This window comes from Melopsittacus undulatus, chromosome 18 (genome assembly GCF_012275295.1).
Source record: "Melopsittacus undulatus isolate bMelUnd1 chromosome 18, bMelUnd1.mat.Z, whole genome shotgun sequence".
NCBI lineage: Eukaryota > Metazoa > Chordata > Aves > Psittaciformes > Psittaculidae > Melopsittacus > Melopsittacus undulatus.
The window spans coordinates 1,993,754-2,016,144 of record NC_047544.1 but is presented as its reverse complement, the minus strand read 5'-3'; the positions used below and the strand labels follow the sequence as shown (position 1 = coordinate 2,016,144).

The 22,391-nt window shown below is 48.9% G+C and overlaps 1 protein-coding gene across 1 annotated transcript; it reads left to right on the top strand.

The window, feature by feature from the left end:
• Positions 1 to 120: 120 nt before the first annotated feature.
• On the top strand, positions 121 to 21,133 carry CDS2 (CDP-diacylglycerol synthase 2). The gene is made up of 13 exons (XM_034070472.1): positions 121 to 328; positions 9,509 to 9,651; positions 10,597 to 10,693; positions 11,084 to 11,181; positions 11,830 to 11,969; positions 12,346 to 12,404; positions 12,900 to 12,982; positions 13,747 to 13,834; positions 14,178 to 14,246; positions 14,856 to 15,008; positions 15,299 to 15,418; positions 16,029 to 16,132; positions 16,720 to 21,133. The coding sequence occupies exons 1-13, from the start codon at positions 251 to 253 to the stop codon at positions 16,847 to 16,849; spliced, it is 1,362 nt and encodes a 453-aa protein (XP_033926363.1). The 5' UTR covers positions 121 to 250; the 3' UTR covers positions 16,850 to 21,133.
• Positions 21,134 to 22,391: the final 1,258 nt, after the last annotated feature.

The following is a 22,391-nucleotide window of genomic DNA, read 5'->3' as shown; positions in this document are numbered from 1 at the left end:
TACCGGAAACGGGCCCCGGCGCGTGCCCCCCCACCCGCGGCGCACTCGCATCATGGCGCCGCGGATACACATCCGGGTACAACTGGGCGGGGCTAAAATGAGGCTTAACCCCGCCCCCTTGGCTATTCAGCGCCGCTGATTGGTCAGCGCCGGCAACAGCTCCGCGGCTTCTGCCGCCCCCCCGGTAGTTGCGAGGGACGCACCGGAGCGGAGCGGGGCTGGGCCAGGACCGGGCCCGACCGCGGCCGGGATGAGCGGGACCGGGATGGGTGACCTACGGCAGCGGCACGGCCGGGAGCCCGCAGCGGCTCGGGACAGCGAGGACAAGGTGGGCTGTGGGCACCGGGGGGACGGGGCCTGCGGTGGGGAGGGGTGTGAGGCCTGCGGGGTGTGAGGGGACCCGGTTCTTGGTCTTATTGCGCTCACCGGACCCGGCTCTCGGTTTACCTTGTACCGTGGTAGCCGCATAGCTGAGCTCCGGAGGGGGTGTCTGTCCGCGGCTGAGTACCCGGCTCCGCATCGCGCCTCTGGTGTAAACTGCATTTCATGGGTCCAGAGAAGGGAACGGAGCTGGAGCAGGGCCTGGAGCACAAGGGATGGGGAAGGGCTGAGGGAGCTGAGGGGTTCAGATGGAGAAGAGAAGGCTCAGGGGGGACCTGATGGCTCCTCCAAGTGCCTGAGAGGAGGATGGAGCCAGGAGGGGCTGGGCTCTGCTCCCAAGGAACAAGGGATGGGACAAGAGGAACCGGCCTCAAGCTGCACCAGGGCAGGTTTAGATGGAGCTGAGGAACAATTCCTGCCCCACAGGGTGCTCAGGCATTGGAACAGGCTGCCCAGGGCAGGGCTGCCGGCGCCGGCCCTGCAAGTGCTCACACCCCCTCAGTGCCATGGGGCAGTGGTGGCCTTGGCAGTGCTGGGAGTGGTTGGACTGGATGAGCTTAAAACTCTTCTCCAACCTGGTTGATTCAATGACTTTATTCCAAGTGGGGGTCACTAAACACCTTAGGAGAGGCTTTGGGATCTGCCAGCCACCCCCCTGTAGATGCCCTTCCCTGCACAGGGATGCACAGGCTCCATCCGGAGCTTCCCGAGGTTCTGTGGTTGCACTTCTCCAAAGAAGAGCTGTGAAAATGAAAACCTCCCTCTGTTCTCCCATAACATCTCCTTCTTTCCAAACCCAAGCCCAGCTGGATGCTCTGAGCTTGGCAGTCCCTATGTGAGTGGTGTTGTCACCCTTGCCATCTTCACTCCTGCACCTCCCTGAACAGCAGAGGACCCTGAGGAATAAACCAGCCAGCAAAACTCTTTAACTAGTATTGGCAGAGTCACAGAGAGCCACAACTGGTGGGCAAAGTGGTTCTTCCCTGTGCTGATGCTTAATGCATGCTCCTTGGGAGCAACACTGTACTTATCCATTTGCCTTTAGTCACATCATACTGATGCTTCCTCTGTTAATGTGGGCAGGACGCAGTTCATAGAAGCATGAAATCACCAGGCAGAGACTTTTGCAACGTTATTGTCACGTTTAATGAAGCTTTGAATGCCAGGTTAATACCTGCTTGGAGCTGTACACTCAGAAGTGAGGAAGCTTTAGGGTGGTGATGTGAATAGAGAGGGAGCTGGGACAGAAAGTGATGACACTGTTGAGAATGGGTCACTTTGGTGTTGATGAGAAGCTTCTGCCTTTTGCATATGTTATCTGAAGCTGCCCAACACCCAGATTTACCATGAAGAGAGCCCTAAAATGGCTCCTGTTATGTTGTTGTGGCAGGACAAAGCTGTATTCCTCTATATAAGAACATTTGTCTCAGTTGGAGTTCACTTTGCTGCAGAAACCTTCAGGGATTTCAATATTCCAGAACTTTTGTGGGAGTTGGAAGAGATCCCTCAGCAGCTTGGGAGGACCGAGGCTGCTGAGCTGGGATGCACATTCCCTTGGCCAAGCTTCCATCTCCCTTCAGCTACTTGGGATGCTCCTGAAGAAGGTCAGAGGGCTGCTATTTTGGGTGTAGTCCTGTTACTTCCAGGCAAATGGGCTTTTTGTATATAGAGAGCCTTCTGAAGAGCTCCTCTCACAGTGCCTTATTAATGACTTGAAGTGTTCTTACTATGGAGAGGGAATATGCATTCCATCCTGCTCATCCTAAGGCAGCTCAAATGAATTGCCAGAGAAAAAGACAAAGACGTTTCCAAGCACTGAAGAACACCTCTTCAGGTGCTGAACATGACAGCTCTTAGCAATAGAAAGCAGTTATGGGAGGCAGAGAATTCCCTCAAACTCTTCCAGTGGAGCCTGATGGGAGCTTACCTGGTAACAGTGATCTTCAGCAGGAAAACCCTGCAGCGTTGTGCTTGCAGCCCTCAGCACTTGTGCTTTTGGTGCTTGGGAAGTGCGTGGTAGAGTTTGGGAATAGCATCAGTATAAAGCCAACACAGCAGAATTCCTCATGCACATTGCATTGCTCGGTGGTCTTTGCTTGCCTAGTGTGTTGCCTGTAGGTGCTGCTGTCCAGAGGGGCGATTCCTGTTTCTGCTTGGTCATGCAGTTACCCTTGCCAAGGAAAACAGTTGAGGAAAGCATATTGTATCCTGCAGAAACCCTGGTGGCTGTGGAACAGAGCTCTGGGTACAATAAAGGAGTTAAAATGAGCTGGAACCATCAAGGGTGGCGTTAAGATGAGGCCCGGAAAGCTGTGTTTTGTTCTTGTTCTTCCCCATAATGGCAAGAGAGAGGCTGGTTTCGCTTTCTGCTCCTCTAACCCTTGCACGACGCTGCAGCTTTGATGTTTAGCTTATAACTAGAACTGCTGCTTCAGTCGAGATGCTTGTGCCAGAGCACTTTCAAATCGATTGCTGCTCAAACTGTTGTGCAACCCAGTCTTGGTCTCAGAGGGAATGAAGCAACATCTGTTAACTCTGAGCAGTGATTCCCCCCCAGCAGAAAACCAGGCAGACTTGCACTGATATGGGCTTGGTACCTGTTTCCTCAGCCCACAGGACTTAGATGCTGTTAACTGTTGTTGCTTGTGTGTGTATGTCTGAGGTGAGATGATCAAAACAAGTTCTAGTTTCTTATTACCTTGTCCCTCGGTCTTTGTGTCACAGAATCATCAGACTGGGTTGGCTTGGAAGGGACCTTAAAGCTCATCCAGTTGCAACCCCCTGCCATGAACAGGGATGACTTCCACTAGGCCTCCTTCCTTTGCTTTGTAGGCTCACTCTAAAAGCAGAGGTCAATGTGTTGTGTACATCCCATTAAGTCATTTTCTCTTCCAGTTTCCAAAGAGAACAGGAAAAGGGTGGAAGAAAATTGTGTCATGGTGCATGCAGAGCTCCTGACCACTTCTGCTGGTTTAATGGGGTTTCAGTATCATTTCTCAGTAGTGGTTTGGCACTAGTGGCTTGGCAGTGAGGACAGAGGGGTTTTTCCTTCTCCATCCTTTAGCCAGGAGGTTGCCCTGTAGTTGGCTGGGTCTCAGACAGGAGTGAAGTGTAAGGGTGAAATGTTTCTGCAGTTAAGAAGTACTCTTCGCTTCCAAAAGATGAGAGCTCTCGGTCTTTCCAGCCTGGTTTTGCAGTGGATCAAGGATGTGACTTTTTATGTGGCTTCCTTTATATTGTGTGGTACAAAACAGTGAAAGACTGACTTCTAAGCCTCCCGATTCCTTGTGCCTCCAGGCATTTTGCAAGACTTCCTCAGTGATCTGAAGCGCTTTGAAGATGAGTAAATGCTGGATGTCCGAATGCTGATGCTGACAGCGGTCCCTCAGGTCTGCTTGGGAGGCTGAAGGGAGATGTGAACGGTTGCCTGGTGGATGCAGCAGCTCTGATGTTGGGGTTCAGGATGTAGAGAAATACCAGTGCAGATGCTCTGAAGGTTTAGGCAATTGCAAGTCCTGTTACTGCCCAGGTCACAGGAGAGCTCCAAGTAGTTGGGAGTTTGTGATAACAAGGTGAGGACCAAACCCAATTAAACCACTACAGTGATGCCTCACTCCATCTTCATCAGCAATAAGAGAGGCAGAAGTCCAAGACCTGTTCCAGACTCACCCCAAAGGCTTATTTCTTTTTAATAGGCCTTAATGTTGTTTTAGGCTGGATACCAAGCATCACTTGGCCTTTATTCTGGAGAGATGCTAGCAACCTCAGCTCTGATGAGAGGATGCATTTCGGCCTCCCTTGCTGTTTGATGCTCAGCTTTAGAGTGCCTGCCAACAGGAGTGTGTTGTTATCCGTTACTGTTAATTGCACTAATGAGGAATGGGGCTGATTGCCTTTCTAATGGAGCTCATTACAACCAGCTTGCAAATGCAGTACCTGCAGCAGCTTCTGGCCTGCCATGGAGCTGGTGGAAGAGCTGCAGGCTGCTCGCTCTTCCCTGTGGATGGTGTCTGATCTGACTGTTCTACAGGGGGTTGGAACTGGATGAGCTTTAAGGTCCCTTCCCAAACCACTGTAGGGTTCTATGCACAGATGCTCAGGTTAAACCCCTCAGGCACACATTGCTTTTCCATTACTCAGCCCTTTGAATAGTTCAAAGCTGACTTTTGTTTCCTGTCCTTATTAATGACCAGATGAGTTATTTCTGTCTGGTCAGGAGGGCTGCACAAGACAGTGTCTCTCTTGGCAGGGTATGGAAGTTGCTGTTACCTCCAGCATGTGGCTAACCTGATTTCTGTGGTGTTCCTGCTGGGTCTTAATGGATGTGGGAGCTTCTTCCCAAGTTCCCTGTTGCTGCAGTGGCCTGTCCTCACTACTGACAATGTCTTGTTACTGTACATGGTAAAGCCAGTGTAGCACAGGGTGATGGAGGGAGACGTGGCACATCCACAGCTCCTGATGGATACTGGTGCTGCCTTCCCCCCCATGTTGGAGGTTGAGGTCAGTGTCAGTACTCAGACAAGCTGCTTTCTATGTGAATGGTGTCTCTGCTTGTGCTCCTGAAGCCCTGTGCTTGCCATGATGTGTGGGGGGTGATTCCTGGGAATGCAGGGATGTTTGATGCTGCGAAGAGGGAAGCTGTGATGAGATGTTTGCACTTCTCTTCCCAGCAGGGAGGAAGCTGAGGACTGATTTCACTGCCTGTCAAGCACATACCACATATTAGGTGGTAAGAAAACCAATTTCTCCTCCTGCCTGCTTTTAATGAGCAGTGATTTGCACCAGGGGTAGGCCAGCCTTGGAAATACCTTCCTTAGAAAGGGTTTTTACATGAAGATGCAGTTTTTCCAAGCACATTGGTATATTCTTTCTGAAAGAAAAGGCATATTGCCATGTTGTATTTGCCAGGACACCAATAGTCTTTGTATTGGCAGAAAATTATTCCTGTGCCTGTCAATAGCTCTCTTGTTTTTCCCCATATGTGGTCTATGTTAGCATGTGCCCCTTCTGGTCATCTGCTTCACTTTTCCCTGATTTATGTTTGCCAGGGTTATAAAGGGCATGAAGATTCATTGATTTCTCTTTAGAACAAGCCTGTAGGTTTATGATGGTAGCTGTGACTTCAGGAAACTACTGATTTGGGTTCCTCAGGGTTATAGCTGATAGTGGTCCAAGTCCCACATGGCTCCTTTCCTTGCTGCGTTCCAATGTGAATCATGCGCCCGCTGCCGCAGAGCTGTGTTTGTTCTCCCTCCTCTTCCTCATAGCAGCTCCAAAGCACAGCAGATGACAATGTCTGTGCAGAGCCACAGCTCTGGGGCAGCCTCTTCCAGACACCCATTCCAAGAGGTACTCCAGAGCTTTACTCCCTTGTTTCTGTATGTGTTTCCTCTGTCTCTGCAGTCTGACAGTGTGGAAGTGCTATGTAGCAAAAGGATGCCAGTTAGATCCAGGAGAACCCAGCACTGAAGCCTGTCTCCAAAACATCTCCATCATGTGTTCCAGAGGGGGAGGCAGGTCCCTTTCTTAGCAGTAGGAAATTCTGGGGGAATGCCAGAACCAGCAACCTATTGTATACAAAAGAGACCAAAAATAGCTTCTTGAAAGGACTTGGAGCCTGATGCGTTTGCCTTCTTCATTCCCTGGAATGAATGGATGCCAGAGTGGGTGCTGTGTTGAGGGTTAACTTGTGCTGAGTGAGTCAGGGATATACGACTTCACATGACTCATATTTGCTGACACTGAGATCAGGCTCTTTTATCAGCTATTGTGCTCCATGCAACCCCTGCATTCCTCCCATCACATCCCACTGCTGAGCTGAGCTTGGTTGTGATCAAAACAGAGCAGGTGGCTTTGGGAACATGGGATGGCAATGGGAGTTTTCTGTCTTTCACTCTTTGGAGCCTCTGAACCAAAAGAGTATCTTATAGCTAGGATGTATCTTATATCAGGATGAGTTTTTGCCTTGGTGGCTCTGTCTGGGGTGGGTTTGCCTGTGGCATGGATCTGTTGGAGACAGGAAGGTGCTGTGTCAGTAAAGCACTGAAGAAGGGAAGATGGGAATGGAGCAGACAGTTCTCCCCAGTTGTAGGAATTAAAACCACTACTGCAAAACATGGAGATCTTCATAAGTGAGGTCATTGGGTTTGTATCCATTAGACTAATTATACTGGCTTTGATCCTGCAAATGTGCTCAGGGGTGAGCATAGCAGAGGCTTTAGTGCAAATGGTGCCTGTTGTTCTAGCTGTCAGGTTTATTGCCTGAAGAAAACAGCTCTCTTTCTCTCTTGAGCAGTGTATTAGCATTTCCCATCACAGCTTTTGGTTCAAGTCTGGCAGGAAGTCTAAATAAAACAGCAGCCTGCTTGAAGAAAGGTGCATAAATACAGGGATTTCTTGAATGAATTTCATGTGCCAGCATCAAATAGTTCCCTGTATCTCTGTATTGGGCTGAACATTTTTGGCAGGGAGATTACTGCCTTGTTTCTATGGCAACTGAGATCATGTCATGGATGCTTGGGCATAAAACTCAGTGTGCTCACAGCTTCGGCTCTGAGAGTGCCAGTTAAGCTGTGAGCACAGATTTCTTCCTGCATGCTTGCAGGAGTTCAGTTTAAAGCAAGCCAAGACCGTTCCTTTCCCTGTGCATCTTTCTTTAGGGTGATTAAATACTTGTTTGCAAATGTTACTTGGATCTACTGGTTTCACAAATACAACAAGCAAGTGGGTATCTGGCTTTTTCCCTCTGTTCTGGTCTGGGGGGAGAAAAAGCCCTCATAGACATTGTGTTTTAGTGTTTCCTCTCATCATGACTTGTGTAAAAATGAATGAGTTATGATAAAATGGACATTGCTACTTTGATTTCATCCCTCTGTTACCTGATCCTTTAGGTTGGAGATAAGGCAGAAGCTGTTCCCTGTGAGGGTGCTGAGGCGCTGGCACAGGGTGCCCAGAGAAGCTGTGGCTGCCCCATCCCTGGCAGTGCTCAAGGCCAGGTTGGACACAGGGGCTTGGAGCAGCTGCTCAAGTGGAAGGGGTCCCTGCCCATGGCAGGGGCTTGGAACTGGGTGAGCTTTAAGCTCCTTTCCAACCCAAACCAGTCTGGGATAAGAAGCCTTCAATAATGAGATGATGAATTGAAAAAGGAGCTCTGGGCTTGCCTAAGATGCTAGACAGGCAAATTTGCCCAAGAAAGTGCCCTTCAATTTAATAACTCCATGTTGGTAATAAAAGCCAGTAAAAGCTACTGCATCTGATTGTGTTTAAATGGACTTAATGGTTCCCCTGTAAAAGAAATGGAAAAATAAAGGCAGATTCCAAAGTAACTGAAGGGAAAGATTGATTTGCTCTTACGAAGGGGATTTCATTGTTTCCCTGCTCTGCATCATGCACATAGATTTCTAACATCCACGTTTGCAGTGAGTGCTCTGCCTGCTTCTGCCTGGGAGGAGAGAGGCAGAGGGAATGGCAATGACTGAACTAACAGGAAAAATCGATGTGGGAGAGGTGTAGTAAGAGAACATGCACAGAAGCAGCATCAGAAACCTGGTGTTTGTTAGGGGAGGAGCAGAACTGGTGATGGAACCCCATCTCTTAGACCCACCTCCTCTGAAATGCTGCTTGTACTGCCATTGAGGAACCTTCTGTTTGCAGTCTGTGGTTTAACAGAGCCCAGACCTGCTCTTTGCAGGAGCACTGACTCTGGAATGAGCTTAAATACTCACCAGTGATAGCCCTTGGCAAGCATCACTCACTGTGCCTGCTGGCTGCTGCAAGCTGCTTTGCACAAAGCATGGCTCTGATGATTATCCTTTGGGATGGGGATCTATCTGGCTTGGCCGGAGGACTAGTGAGGCAGCAGTGGAAACGTGCCGTGTAGAGGGTGTTATCAAGGCAATGCCACAGCTGGATTAAGTAGCCTAAGCCAGGGTGCATCACGCTGAGGCTTAAACAAGTTATTTAGCATCCTGCTCAGCTGCTTCAATTGGTGATTTGTAGGCTGCTGGTTGCAATCTGCATAAAAGGTATAAAAATAGTGTCGATTACTGAGTCCTTTCCATAGCCTATATCTGGCACAATGTCCTATATAGTGTTAACACTCCATTTCAGAGAGCTAAGCAGGGAGAAGAGTGGAACCCTGACACAGCTCAGTTGCAGCCCAGGGCAGCGCTGCCTGGGAGCCCAGAGGGATGAAGTCTCTTTGCAGAGCTCCCAGCTTGGCTCCCTCCTTGTTTTTCCTGTTAACATGCTCTCCTTTCCGGGAGTTCTAAAATAGCCCATGGACCGAGGCCAGCTCCTGAGGCACAAGCAGTGTTTTCCTTCCTTGCTGCAAGGGCTGAGGAGCATTGAAATGAGGGGGAATGGGGAAGCTTAGGTTCATCCTCTATTTAGGAGCTGAACTGGAGGAAGAGCTGCCCCTGGAGAGGGGACATGGGGCTACCTGGGAGCCAGGAGGTCGCTTGTAATCCTTTCTCTACCATTGGCCTTCTGTAACCTCCTGCCTTGCCTGTGTTCATTTACCTCCTAACTCCAGGCCTCTGCTCTGAGCTCAGTGCTGGAGCAGTACAAGGGCTGGGGAAGGCCTGGGTGTTTCTTTCCCTTACATCAGGTCTCCTCTGTGGCCAGAGAGGATGGTTGGGTGCGGGTGATAAGCTGTGCTCTTCCTCTTCAGCTATTTGAGGATGGGCTGGGTGGTATTTTTAGTGCCTGCGTGTGAAGTCAGCCTTGAGCCTGTCTGCTTGGAGGCCTTTCTTTCTAATTTGGGCAGGGTTGCATACTTGGAGACCTGCCTGGGGCTTGGGGACCTGGTGAGAATCCCTGCTAACAAGCCTGTGTCTCTGAGGCACTTGGAGATACTTGTTCATCAGCTGTGAGCGATCTGTACCTGTGCAGAGGGAACAGATCCTTTCCTCTGGTTGCTCCTGAGACTGATGGAGAGTGAAATCCCATCGTGGCTGTCACCTAAACCACTTGGTGTTGTTTCTCATGGCTCTAACCCTATGTAATACCTGGAATATTTGCTTTTCCTCATTAGCAGAAGCACAGTGATGGTGTTGCATCCAATTGGCTGGTCTGAGTTCCTTCAGAGTGTGCCTCCTAAAGCTCTTTGTCTCTCTTTAACTTGCAGGAGTCCGAGTCTGAGAACAAGCTGGATGGAGAGACAGCATCAGACAGTGAAAGCAAATCTGAGTTTGGAGGATCCCCCCCAGTGCCAACATCAGATGACACTCCAGAGGTCCTCAACAGAGCCCTCTCCAACCTGTCCTCAAGGTACCACTCACTGAGCATCATCTTCCTCTGCTGCCAGGGTTCCTGCATGGTCACTGGGGCTGTTCTAGCCCCAGCAGTGTGGTGGTGGCTGCTGGGGGCTGAAGAAGCTGCTCTCAGAAGTGCTGTGTTTCCCTCCCTGGCATGCAGGAAGGTGCCCCTGAGCCACAGGAAACAGAAGATGACAGTGACAGTGCTTGGGAGAGCAGAGCTCTCAGGGGTGCTGTGGTGGGAGAGGTCCCAAGAAGAAACTGGGAATATTCTGGGGAGGAGAACATCTTATTTCTATCATGGGAGAAAGTGTCTCTGCTGCATGTGCTGTGGGGATGGGAGAGGCTCGGGCAGGGTGGTGGGACATAGGACCAGGGTGCCCAGAGAAGCTGTGGCTGCCCCATCCCTGGCAGTGCTCAAGGCCAGGTTGGACACAGGGGCTTGGAGCAGCTGCTCCAGTGGAAGGGCTCCTTGCCTGTGGCAGGGGTTGGAGCTGGATGAGCTTTAAGGTCCCTTCAACACAAACCATTCCATGATGCTGTGATTTCATGGTCTTCTGGACAGCAGTGAGGGTACAGCACACCAGAGCACGTGTCTACTCTTGAGAAGGAGTGCAGAGATGTGTAATGGTCCCTATTTTACTTGAACTTATAATGCAGCTTGTCCAAGGTGTGTGCAACCTGTAGCTGAGCAGGCACAGACACTCTCCTGTCCCATTCCAGTGCCCTGAGAGATGCTCTGCATGGGCATGTAGTGAGGGGAAGACTGAGTTGAACTGCAGCCTTGCAGCTGCTGCAAGCAGGCCTTCAATGGATCAAGATCTCTGCAACACTGAAAGGAAACTTGGGGTTTCTAGGGCTCAGTTTCCTTCCTGTGATAGGCAGAGAGCAGAAGTGCTGTCCTGCTTCCTTGCTTTGGTTTGACTTGCTCTAATGCCTTTCCTTCTCTGTGCCGTAGATGGAAGAATTGGTGGGTAAGAGGCATCCTCACACTGGCAATGATTACCTTCTTCTTCATCATCATCTACTTGGGCCCCATGGTCTTAATGACAATAGTAAGTGCTTCAGAGAGATCCTGCCATTCACAGTGGTCAGGAGGAAGGTTGCTGGGGTGGGCATCTCAGAGTTCAATACTATAGAAGTCCTTAGTCCACTTGCTGGATTTCCTCCATGGACGAAACCTGGAAGGAATCAGTGACTGCCTGCCCTGATGGGCAGCATATGGTTGCAACTGAAACTGGTACCAGGAGTTGTTAGGATCCTCCTGCAGAGGAAAGGGGAATGGAAAAGCAATATGGACAGCTTCCCATATTGGATTAGGAGACGTCCAGACTGGTAGCAACTGCTAAAGTACCTTTTGCTGTACACTTACATGGTTTTTATCTCCCTGAGGAAAGAGATGTTTAACCAACACGTGTGAGAGCTTCTGCATGTCTTTTGTGCAGGTGATGTGTGTCCAGATCAAATGCTTCCATGAGATTATCACTATTGGCTATAACGTGTACCACTCGTATGACCTGCCCTGGTTCAGGACTCTCAGCTGGTGAGTAAGGGGGCTTGTGTGCAGCAGTAATGCTTCATCTCCTCACAGATGTTCTGGCTGCCTCCAAACCAGAGGCCCTGGGATTGCTCTGTGCTGACCAGGGTCATCTGGTAGCAGGTCTTGTCAAAGAAAAGGCCCCGTAAGTCTTGCTAGATCAATACCTTGAAAGAGCCTGTTCTGGATAAAGGTTGCCCAGAGGTTTGGATCCCATGATCTGTGCAAGGACCAGCATTGGCAGGCATCATACTTTGGAGATGGACATTGGTGCTCAAGTGAGATAGGAGTGTTTAGGTGAACACTAGGACTTATGGGCTGGGCAGAGGACAGGCACAGTGCTTTGGGGCTGCACAAGCTGCAGAGGCCTGTCGAGGAGTGCCACCTAAAGGCAGAAAGCCTTTGTGCATCGGGAGGCCAATTCCAAGTCTCATCCATGTGGGATCTGTAGCAAAGCAGAGCCGGGTGCTGCAGCCAGTAGTTCAAATGAAGGTGACATTTCTGAGCTGCAGGAAATCAAGTTCTGCTGTCACTTGAAGCAAACACTGTTTGCAGTGGGCCAGAGCAATAGAAAGACCTCAGGGATCAGTCACTTTCTGTGTCTCTCTAGAAGCCTTTTGGGGTTCTGCTAACGAAGGTTTGCATCCTTCCCAGGTACTTCCTGCTCTGTGTAAACTACTTTTTCTATGGTGAGACTGTGACAGATTACTTCTTCACCCTGGTTCAGAGGGAGGAGCCCCTGCGAATCCTCAGCAAATACCACCGCTTCATTTCTTTCACCCTCTACTTAACAGGTAGAGACCATGTTTTCTGTTGGTTCATCTTGGCTGGGCTGGAGGGGAGAAACCTCCTTGAGCTACCCTTGTCCAGAGCATTGTGTGCAGTGCAGTGTTCTCTGCTCTTCAGTGATGCTGTAACTTGGGTGCATCATTGGAGTATCTCTTACATGAGTGTCTGTATAAAAAACCTCCATACTCCATATGGATCAGCCAGGCTTGATTGTTACTTGTCCAAGTATTACTTATAGGCAGTGGTGTTTTGTGACTTCCAAAGTAGTTCATCCTCCCACTCCCCATTGCTGCTCCCTAAGGAGCTGTGTCATAGTAAAATAGTATTTCTTGCTGTTGAAGATGCATTCCCACCATTTACTTTCCTTCTGTCTCTCACCAGGTTTCTGCATGTTTGTTTTGAGTCTGGTGAAGAAACATTATCGCCTCCAGTTCTACATGGTAAGGTTAAATGCAGGGCCTGGCTGCCCCCACTTGGAGGCAGAAGGAATAATGTAGGCTGCTTGAAAATGCTCTGTGGAGGACTAGGTGTGTGCTGGTTGTGCATTGAAATGCTACCAGGAAGAAACGTTACTGTGAGCAGAGGGTAGTTTTAGGAAGCTGGTTGCATTCCAGTTTATTCAGCACACAGGGATATGGCTTGGATATCTATCAGTCACTTCTTATATTGTCAAAAGGCTGAGATGTGTGGGATGGGGGTGGGCTAAAGAGCATTTGGTCCAGCAGAAGTGTTCCCAATGAAGGTCACCTCTGGGCTTAAGCTAAAGAGCATGCCCATAAATTACTGCTGGTGACTGTTGCCAGCTCTGGGTGTTTGTCATGCTGAAGGTGCATGCTAGAACTGCACATCTGTGTGAGCTGCTCTCTGAGGTATAGCATCTGATTGCTAGAGTGATGTATGTGGCAGTGTCTAGTGCTTGCTGTCTTCTCTTCCAGTTTGGATGGACCCATGTGACGTTGCTGATCGTTGTTACCCAGTCGCACCTCATCATCCACAACCTGTTTGAAGGGATGATATGGTGAGTTGCTGTGTGTTCCGAGTTGCTTTGGTTTCTGCAGAACACTGACCACGTTTTGAGTTCAAACTGTTATACAAAAATGAATGGCCAAGGAGAAGATGCTTTGTGTGAGGAACTGACCTCTTCAGGATAGAGAGATTGGGACCTCAGCAGCAAAGGACTTTGTGCTACTTGAGCATTTCAGACAGTTGTTGTAAAGAAGCATCTGGACATTGCTGTGGGGTGCAGGGACCTATCAAACAGCATCAGGCCTTGGTAGATGCTTCCTTTTGATATCCACATCTAGCAAATGATGGGCAAGTGATGCTCAGCACTTGATTTAGGGCAGTACTGGCAGTACCATGTTAAAGCAGCACTTTAATCCCCTTTGGTGGGATTGCCAAACCCAGCAGGGCCAGGAACTGATTCTTGCCACTCTCATTCCTCTGTGTGTCATAACCAGCCCAGGAAACTTTGGGAGCTACCTGCTTACAGCTAAAATGCACCCTTCAGGGGTGAGGGAATCTAACAGGGTGAGTGTCTAACAGCATGTCATGTGTGGAAAAGAAAATGGGCTTAAACCAGGTCATTTTGGGTTCTCAACCTGCTTTTTAGTCCAGAGCACTAGAGTAACCCCCCAGATTCCCTAGGAGCTTGATGTGGCTGCTCCTCACATTGCATTGGAGCAGGAGGTGTTGGTGTGATGGCACTGCAAAGCATCTTATGGAGCTTATTTGGAGTTTTATCTTGGCACTTCCCAATGGTTTGATTCTTCTCCCATCCAGGTTCATTGTCCCAATTTCCTGCGTGATCTGCAATGACATCATGGCATACATGTTCGGGTTCTTCTTTGGCCGCACACCACTCATCAAGGTTTGGGGGACAAAACACCCATTTTGGCTTCTTTGGGTCTTAGCCCTGTGTTCCCTCATCTGCAGTTTTGTGGGTTTGAAGCAAACCTCTAAATTAAACTTGCTCTTTGAGGCTGTAAAGTTAAATCATAGAATCATGGAGGTGGAAAAAGACCTTTAAGGGCATCACATCCAATCGGGAATGAATGAACCATGTCAGACCAAGATGCTCGTGTCAGCCTGTGACCAAACTTGTTGGTTGGTGGCACTGATTTGTATTGCCTCAGCAATTGCCAGGGGAGGAAGGGCTCCAGAGGTGTGTGGAGATGTATGGTCTGTAATTCCCCCCTTCCCTTTCTCTGCAGCTCTCCCCAAAGAAGACCTGGGAGGGGTTTATTGGAGGATTCTTTGCCACTGTTTTGTTTGGATTACTGGTAAGTAGCAACCATGGAGCTGCTTTTGTTGTTCTCTTCCCTTCATAGGTGTCCTGTCTAAAAACTGCAGCCCAGCTTTAAGCACTCTGGGCTCTTGCCACAGACTTCCTATTTCCCTAACTGACCAGGATTTGAACTGCCCATGGCTTTGTGTGGATACTGCAGATGGAACAGCCCTGCAGGAGGTTTTTAGTCCGTTTTAGACCCTGTGATATGTTCATGACAATAATCATCCTTGACATTTTCTCTCTGCTGCTGTCGGATGGATGCTGTGCATCATTTCAAGGGCTGTGTGGGGAGCTCAGCGCTCACAATATTATCTGGTTTCATGATGATCTCTGTATCTGCTTGTTTCTGTCCTCTCAGCCCAGGGTTTCCTGTCTCAGCCTGTCCTTATGGGGCTCTGAGCTCTGCTTGTTGAGCAGATGTGCTTACTAGATGGAAGTGCTCGCTCTGCCTTTAGCCAATTAGTGCTTCTCAGAGTAATCTCCTTACTGAAGCTGGGAGCATGGCTCCCTCCTTGCCTTGTCCCCTTGAGTGGCCTTTTCACTTGAGATCAGCTCTAATCCTGTTTTCTCTTGCTGTGTCTCTCTTCCTCTCTCCTGGAAGCTGTCCTACGTGATGTCAGGGTACCGGTGCTTCACCTGCCCTGTGGAGTTCAACAACGACACCAACAGCTTCACAGTGGACTGTGAGCCATCTGAACTGTTCCAGCTGCAGGAGTACAATATCCCGGTGGTGCTACAGTCTGTGGTGGGCTGGGTAAGACTCTCTTTGCCTATTGGATCTTATTTATTGGGATAGGGATACTAGGAAAAGAGACCAGGGCTTCATTTTGATGGTCTTGGAAGGGACATGACAAGGGATGGTGGTACAAAAGGGGGGTTTTAGTGGTGCTCTGTGTTGGCTGATAGCCCAAAGAAATCATCCAAAGTCCAATGGGATGTTAAACTACTTGAAACCCAACTGACCTAAAGCCTGGAGAACAGAGAAAGAAGGGTAAATGCTATTCTGATTGAGAAGCCCTCTCTGACATGATGCTCTTTCTGCAGAAGACAGTCCGGATGTACCCATTCCAAATCCACAGCATCGCACTGTCTACTTTTGCCTCCCTCATTGGGCCATTCGGAGGCTTCTTTGCAAGTGGATTTAAGAGGGCCTTCAAAATCAAGGTGAGGATGGTGAAGGTCCTTTCCATTCTAGAAAGGCTAAATGGTTGCTGCCACTCTAAACAGTCCCTGTGCTCTCAGGAGTGGCAGGCTGGGTGCTTTGGGAAGGGATAGGAGGTTTGTTGGGGTCACAGGTAAAGTGGTGGAGCAGGATCTAAGGTTTTTAACTGAATGGGGAGAGACGTTAACATTTCAGCTGGTATTTGAAATGCTGCTTTTGTGCAGATCATGAGCTAGAGGAAGAAAGAGCCAGTCAGGAAGTTTTGCAATCTGAGGCTTCCCTTGATGTCTTGCACCCTGGCTTTATGTCTAAACAGTCTGTGTTCCGTTAAGATGCTTTGAAAAGGCAAGATAGGGTTTCAAGAGATAAACATTGGCCTTCCTTGACCTTTGAGTGACAGATCTGAGTTAAGCCTTGATGTCCCTCAGGCCCTGGTGGTCTTCCTAAAGGAGCAACTTTTAAAACCAGGGGGAGATTAAACAAAATATCTTCTTAATCTGGCTTCTGCCTTCTGGAAAGAATTACTGCAGGGGTGTGTGTCACACATTGAGGTCCTAATGCAAGAGCAGGGCATTTGAAACTGCTGAATGTGATCCCTTCTGCTTTGCACAGGACTTTGCCAACACAATCCCAGGGCATGGTGGTATCATGGACCGCTTTGACTGTCAGTACTTGATGGCAACCTTTGTTAATGTGTACATCGCGAGCTTCATCAGGTATTTAATGCTTTGTGGGGAAGTCTGGGGGCTCTGTCAAGCTCAGGTGATGTAGTTAGAATCATAGAATCACAGAATGGTTGGGGCTGGAAGGGGACCCTCAGAGCTCATCCACTTCCAACCCCCTGCAGTGAGCAGGGACATCTTCATCTATTTCAGAAACCACATCCAGCCTGGCCTTGGATGTCTCCAGGGATGGGGCATCCACCTGTGCCAGTGTTTTACCTGTGCCCATGTCTCTGGGCAACCTGTGCCAGTGTTTTACCACCCTCATTGGAAAGAATTTCTTCCTCACATCCAGCCTGAATCTCCCTCTTTTAGTTTAAAACCATCACCCCTTGTCCTGTTGCAATAAGCCCTTCTAGAAAGTCTCTTGCCATCTTTCTCATAGGCCCCTTGCACAATGGACAATGCTCTTGGAGCAGACTGGGCTTTGGGTTGAGGTTTCTGTTTGTCATCATCCTGTGCTTTCTGAAGCATTTCCACGTCTGAAATGGAGCTAAGCTCCTTGGGTGAAGGTGGGGAAGGAACAGAGATCATGGAGATTTAGCAATGGACTCACTGCTGCTGATGCTTTTGTGTTTCAGAGGTCCCAACCCAAGCAAACTGATCCAGCAGTTCTTAACCTTGCGGCCAGACCAGCAGCTCCACATCTTCAACACACTCAAAGCACACCTTGTTGACAGGGGGATTTTAGGTAGCTTAGAGGATGCATAGACAGTGGTGATTGGAACAGGACTGCAAACAAGCCCACCTCCTCAAGAAAATTCCTGGCTCGCCTGATTTCAGACAATAACAAGGCCTCATTTCACTGTAACTTTTCTTCCTTTCTTGTTAAATGTTTGCATTTTGGGGTGTTTTTTTAAATAATAAATTTCTATAGCTTTGTTTCCAATGAGCAAATCTTGGGTTTGTAGCTGAAGAGGAGCTCGGAAGGACTGTTGGGTGAAGGAGGAGGGTACGGCTGTCCTCGTGGGCTGCTCTTCACCTCGCTGCATGTGGGCAGAGCTGAACTTCTCCTCCGAGTGTGTTTCTGCAGGGGATACACCAGCGTTGGCCATACACGAGGGAGCCAGCAGGAAGGTGAAGCCATGCAGCTCCTGTCGGGCCAGGCTGCGGTCACGATGGCAACTCTGGGATCATCCTTTCTCCAGTGGGAACTGTGAGTGCAGTGTTCATATTCCCAGACAGCCACAGTCCTGCTTGCGTGCAGTCTCCTCATTGGAAGAGGATCTTGTTCTAATCCAGCTACATTTCCTCTGCCCAACCAGGCACTTGCATCTGTGTTCACTTGCTGCTTGCAGTGCCTCTCACATTCCCCCCCTTCTGGCTGATATTTTGGCAAATAAGAGTTTTATGACCAATTAAACCAGAAAGACTGAGGAAAAAGAGTCGAGAAACTGGTAGTTGCTTGTGGGAATGTGGGAGGTTCCAATTGCTTCAGTACTGAATGGAGGAAATAAGGTTTGGAAGAACATTGAGATCCCATTGAGTAATTCCTGCCAAGTAAAGCAAGAACAACCCTTTAAGTAACTTGGTTCATTACTCCCCATCAAATAACCTTTAAGCAACACTTAGATGGTTGGAAACCCCACACTGGGAGATTAATCTGGGGAGCAGATTCCTACTGTTTCTTTTCCTGCAGTTGCTGGTTGGGGCTCCAGCACCCCCTGGAGCTCTCAGTTGGGTATTTTGGTTTCCTTTCAGGGATCATGTCTATCACTTGTTTGTTACTTGAGTTCTAGATGTCATGCTGCTGATTTGATCATGGTCTGTGTCGCATTTCAGTCTGGGTTCATTTACCTGCAGGCTTCTGTCCTGCTTCACTTCCTAAACCTTGTCATAAGTAGTTTGTGCTGAATAGGTGTAAGTCTTATCCAAGTATTTTCCTTTATTTTGTCATACTTTTGTATTATTTAAAAATGAGAGCCCTAAAGATTGTAAAACTTCTCTTTTTTTTGTCATTAGGTAATGAAAATATCCCCCCTTAACACCTTTTGCAATGATCCTGAACATGAGGTGACTCTGATTTTACTTCTTTCCATAGTTTGTGCATGGGAGAGAGAAACTTGATCATATTTTAACCTGGGGAACGAGTGACAGGGAAAGATAATACAGAAGTACATTGCTGTTTTCAAGCATCCACCTTCCACACAGCCACCCCCTGCATCTAGAGCCATGCACACGCTGCAAGCTAGCTAAGTATTGACAGAAAAGAAGCCACCTGGACATAGTTTGTAGCTCATACTCCATATTCCAATCCTGCCATTGCTTTCCTTTCCCCTGAGTGAGCCAGAGAGCACACGTGTGTAAATACATGACCAGATACCAATGTCTCTCTTACATTCCTCCTTCCCCCGTGCTCAGCTCTGCTTCAGCTCCCTCAACAGGAACCACAAGGCAGAAGTTGTGCTGCTTTTGCTGCAGGTATTTGGGTGAAAGCAGATTGCAGGGAAGAAGGGGCTGTTTCCACGAAGTATCTTCAGCCAGTGCTGTAGAGTTGCTGGCTTCTGGCTTCTGCTACAGGGGAGCCAGTTCAGGACTGTTTGAAGCCAGTGGTTGTACATAGAGGTTTTCCTGTTGTAGCTATGGAGACTGTTCCCTTCCAGCCTGAGTTAGGCAGGGATCTATTTTCTGTTGATTTAGAGGTCTAACCCCTAATTTGAGTATTGAAGGGGAGAGTTAAGGTGCTTCCATCTCCCTTTGTGCAGGGAGGATGCTTGCTCTGTATTACACAGAACCGTCTGGGTTGGAAGGGGCCTCTGGAGATCACTCTGTCCAACCCTAGAGCAGGTTACACAGGAACACATCCAGGTGGGTTTGGAATGTCCCTGAAAAGCAGTTTGCCCTGTGGGGTCAGACAAGCTGATGCTTTTCTGGATTCCCCAACATCTGCCAAACCCCTTGTAAGTGCACTCTTGGGTCCTAAGTCAGCAAAAGCTGTAGTGTTGATAGGTATTACAAAAGATGCTCTTTATGTTAAATCTTTCCATATGGCTCTGCAGTCCTCTGCTCATGTTGCTTTCAGCCTTTGGTACCTCTTTAGCTGTAATTAGTGGGGCAAAAGCCTAACACAAAGCTTTCCTGCATGCTTTTGAGTGAAGCAGCATTTGGGCCTTTTGAAGGGTGCGGTGCTGGCTGTGGACACTGGAGGGCAAAGCAGTTGCATTAACAGCTTCCAGGGCTAGAGAGGAGCTGCAGCAGTGTTTGCATGTGGCAGCTTTAGTCTTGCTTCCTTGCCAGCAGTGCAGTGAAAGGGGGTTCTTCCAAGCCTGGTTTGATCCCAAAGGCTTCATAGCAAGGGTTTAGCATCCTGCTCTGAAGTTCATAACTGAGTGGGACCAGTGCATCCATTTGAGAAGTGAAGGAAGAAGAAAGGGAGAGGGAAGGTGTGAATATTATTTGCAAGCTCTACAGGTCAACGTGCTGAGAAATAGTGGTGAGCTCTTTAGTGTGTTCTCTGTTGGGGTGAGAGCTGTGGTGGCAAACCCACCTTTACACCCCTGGTGTGAGTGTATGTGATAGCACTGCTCAGCTCTTAGTGAGAGCGCTGTCTGCAGCAGCGTTTGGTGGGTTCTCCCCATCAGCCCAGCCTGTGGGTGGCTTTTGTTTGCTCTAGATACCTCAAGTTAGGCTTAGAAAGCCGAGAAGAAGTGAAAAGTTGATATTAATGGCTTTGGTTGCCCCTAAAGGAGTTAATTGTGATGCCAAGGGACGTGTTGCAAGACACATTAAACCTTGCAGGGCCTTTGTTATGCTGCAGCTCTCACAAGCATTAGGTTTGGAGGGAGAGCCCACGCTGACACCAGGGATGTCCAGGTGAGGTGATGCAGGGATGCTCCCGTGATGTTGCTCCAGCTCAGCATTGCACCATGGTTCTTGTTCACAGCAGGCTCCACCATCAGAGATGCTCCTCCAGCTTCTGCCCAGCAAGAAGGGAATAACCAGCACTGGAGGCACTGGTACTGTGGGTACAGAGGTACTGTGCCAGCCAGAGTGCATGTGCTTGGGAAGGAAGGAAGAGAAAAGCAGGATTTGGCCAATGTGAAGCCCACCAGGGTGTGACTGCTGCTTGTGGTGTGGAGACCAGCTCTTCATCAGCAGCTGTAGCAGACAGAGAGAGATGAGTGTGTTTGATCAAAGGGATAGAAAGCTGCTTTTGCTGGTGAGGAGACTAAACATGATGCTGGTTTGCTGGTGGGTGATTTAGCACAGGTCAGAGTGGGTTTGATCCTGCTTGACTGGGTCTGTAAAGATGAGTGCTTGGCATGGTCCGATGCCAGTTTGCTCCTCCAAGTCTGATGGGATGCATGGCTCAGTGGAACATCTCCACCTGGTTCCTGCATTTAGGGTCATGTCCACCACTGACCAGTGTGTGTTAGTTAGAGATTCTTCAGGGTGATGGGCTCAGGAGTCTGCTGACACTGATCCCAAGCTGTTGCATTGGATTCTTGATACCCTGTGCAGCTGGAAATCCCATAGCATCAGCTAATGCTTGGCAGTAGGTTGTGAAATGCCAGTTTCTTATGTTCCAAGGGCTGTGTCTTGTTTCTGCTGTGTGCAGCAAGCCACCCTGAGCATGGTTGTGATGGGATCTTGGCATCTTTTCCTTCCCCTGCCTCCTCTAACCAGCTCTGTATAACAGGAGGGCAAAGCTGTGTGGGGAGCATCCATACAGCCCATCCAGACCTTCTTGGGGACTGGAGAGCATTGTGTCCCAAAGAACATGGTATGAAAGCTCCTGTGGTTCCTGCCCTCTGTAACCAGCCCCAGAGTTGCATTTGTACTGCTGTAATCTTGATGTGCTCCTGTTCTCCAGCCCTGATGTGTTTCTACATCTGCTTCTTTCTCTGTGCACTGTTCTTTTGATCCATGGTTTAGCTACACCTGTAGAGTTGCCTTTCTTTGACCGAATGTCCAAATGTGATATATTGTATATTTTAAAGTATTTACCCTATTTATATACTATGTGTTACTGTTAAATAAATATAAGTTCCATTATCTGTAGTGTTTTATTCAGTGCTGTGTGGGGGATGCTGAAAGCCTCTTGTCCATGTTCTGCAAAGCAGATGGGTCTGGTTTAAACTCGGGTTCCACCATTGCTCACCCTGTAGCTCTTGTTCCTTAGGGGTCTTCCTAAGAGCAGACCTGGTTGTGGCAAAGACAGATGTAAAGGCTGGAGATGGGCTGAGCATACAGGTCAGGTTGGATGGGGCTTGGAGCAAGCTGCTCTATTGGGAGGTGTCTGCCCATGGCAGGGGGTTGGAATTGGTTGATCTTAAGGTCCTTTCCAACCCAAACCATTGTATGATCAGAGATGAGGGAGGTGTTGACACTGCTGCCTCCTGCATCTGAGCCTGTTTTACCCTAAAGCTTTCATTGGGAATGTGAAAAGCTGCTGGAGTTCCACCTAGCATCAACTGCAGCTTCATTTTGGCTGTTTCTCCTGAAGTGTGTGGTTAGAGCAGCACTAATTTTAGATCTTGTGTTATTTGGAGTGGTTTTGACTTATCAGCTAAGCCAAACCAACCCAGCAGTAGCCTTCTTTCTGCTTCCTGTCACACTGGGTCCGCATATTAGATAACTTAATCCTCCATCAACAACCCAATGTGCTGCCCTCTCTACAGCATTACTCTAGAGCCCCAACTCTTGTGTTGTTACACCTCACCCAAGGAGGAGTGTGCAGGTTAAGTAGGAAGGTGCTGAGCAGCACCATGCTGTGAAGCAAGGAGATGCTGAGAGGTCTTGAGAGATGTGTTTGTGTTTAATCTTTCAGCAACTGCCTTGCAGTGAGTCACACACATCATCTGACACACCAGCCCAAGGCTATCAGCATCGCTGCTTCCATTGCAGCTGAATCATAGCTTCATAGCATGGTTTGGGGTGAAGAGACCTTAAAGCTCATCCAGTTCTAACCCCTGCCACAGGCAGGGACCCCTTCCACTGGAGCAGCTGCTCCAAGCCCCTGTGTCCAACCTGGCCTTGAGCACTGCCAGGGATGGGGCAGCCACAGCTTCTCTGGGCACCCTGTTCTGGAAGATCCCTCCTTGTTTCTCCCCATTCTATGCCAATGTAATGAACTCAGACATTGAAAAGTACAGATTCCCAATGGGAATCTTGGTGTGAGCTGTGCTCCAGACCCAGAACCCCCAGTAAACCTCAACCCAGAGCTGCCTTGGTGCAAGCAGGTCTCTGCCCAGACCTCTTCCATGAGTCCCTGATAGAGGAGGGATGTAAACCAACCATCCTTATGGGCTGA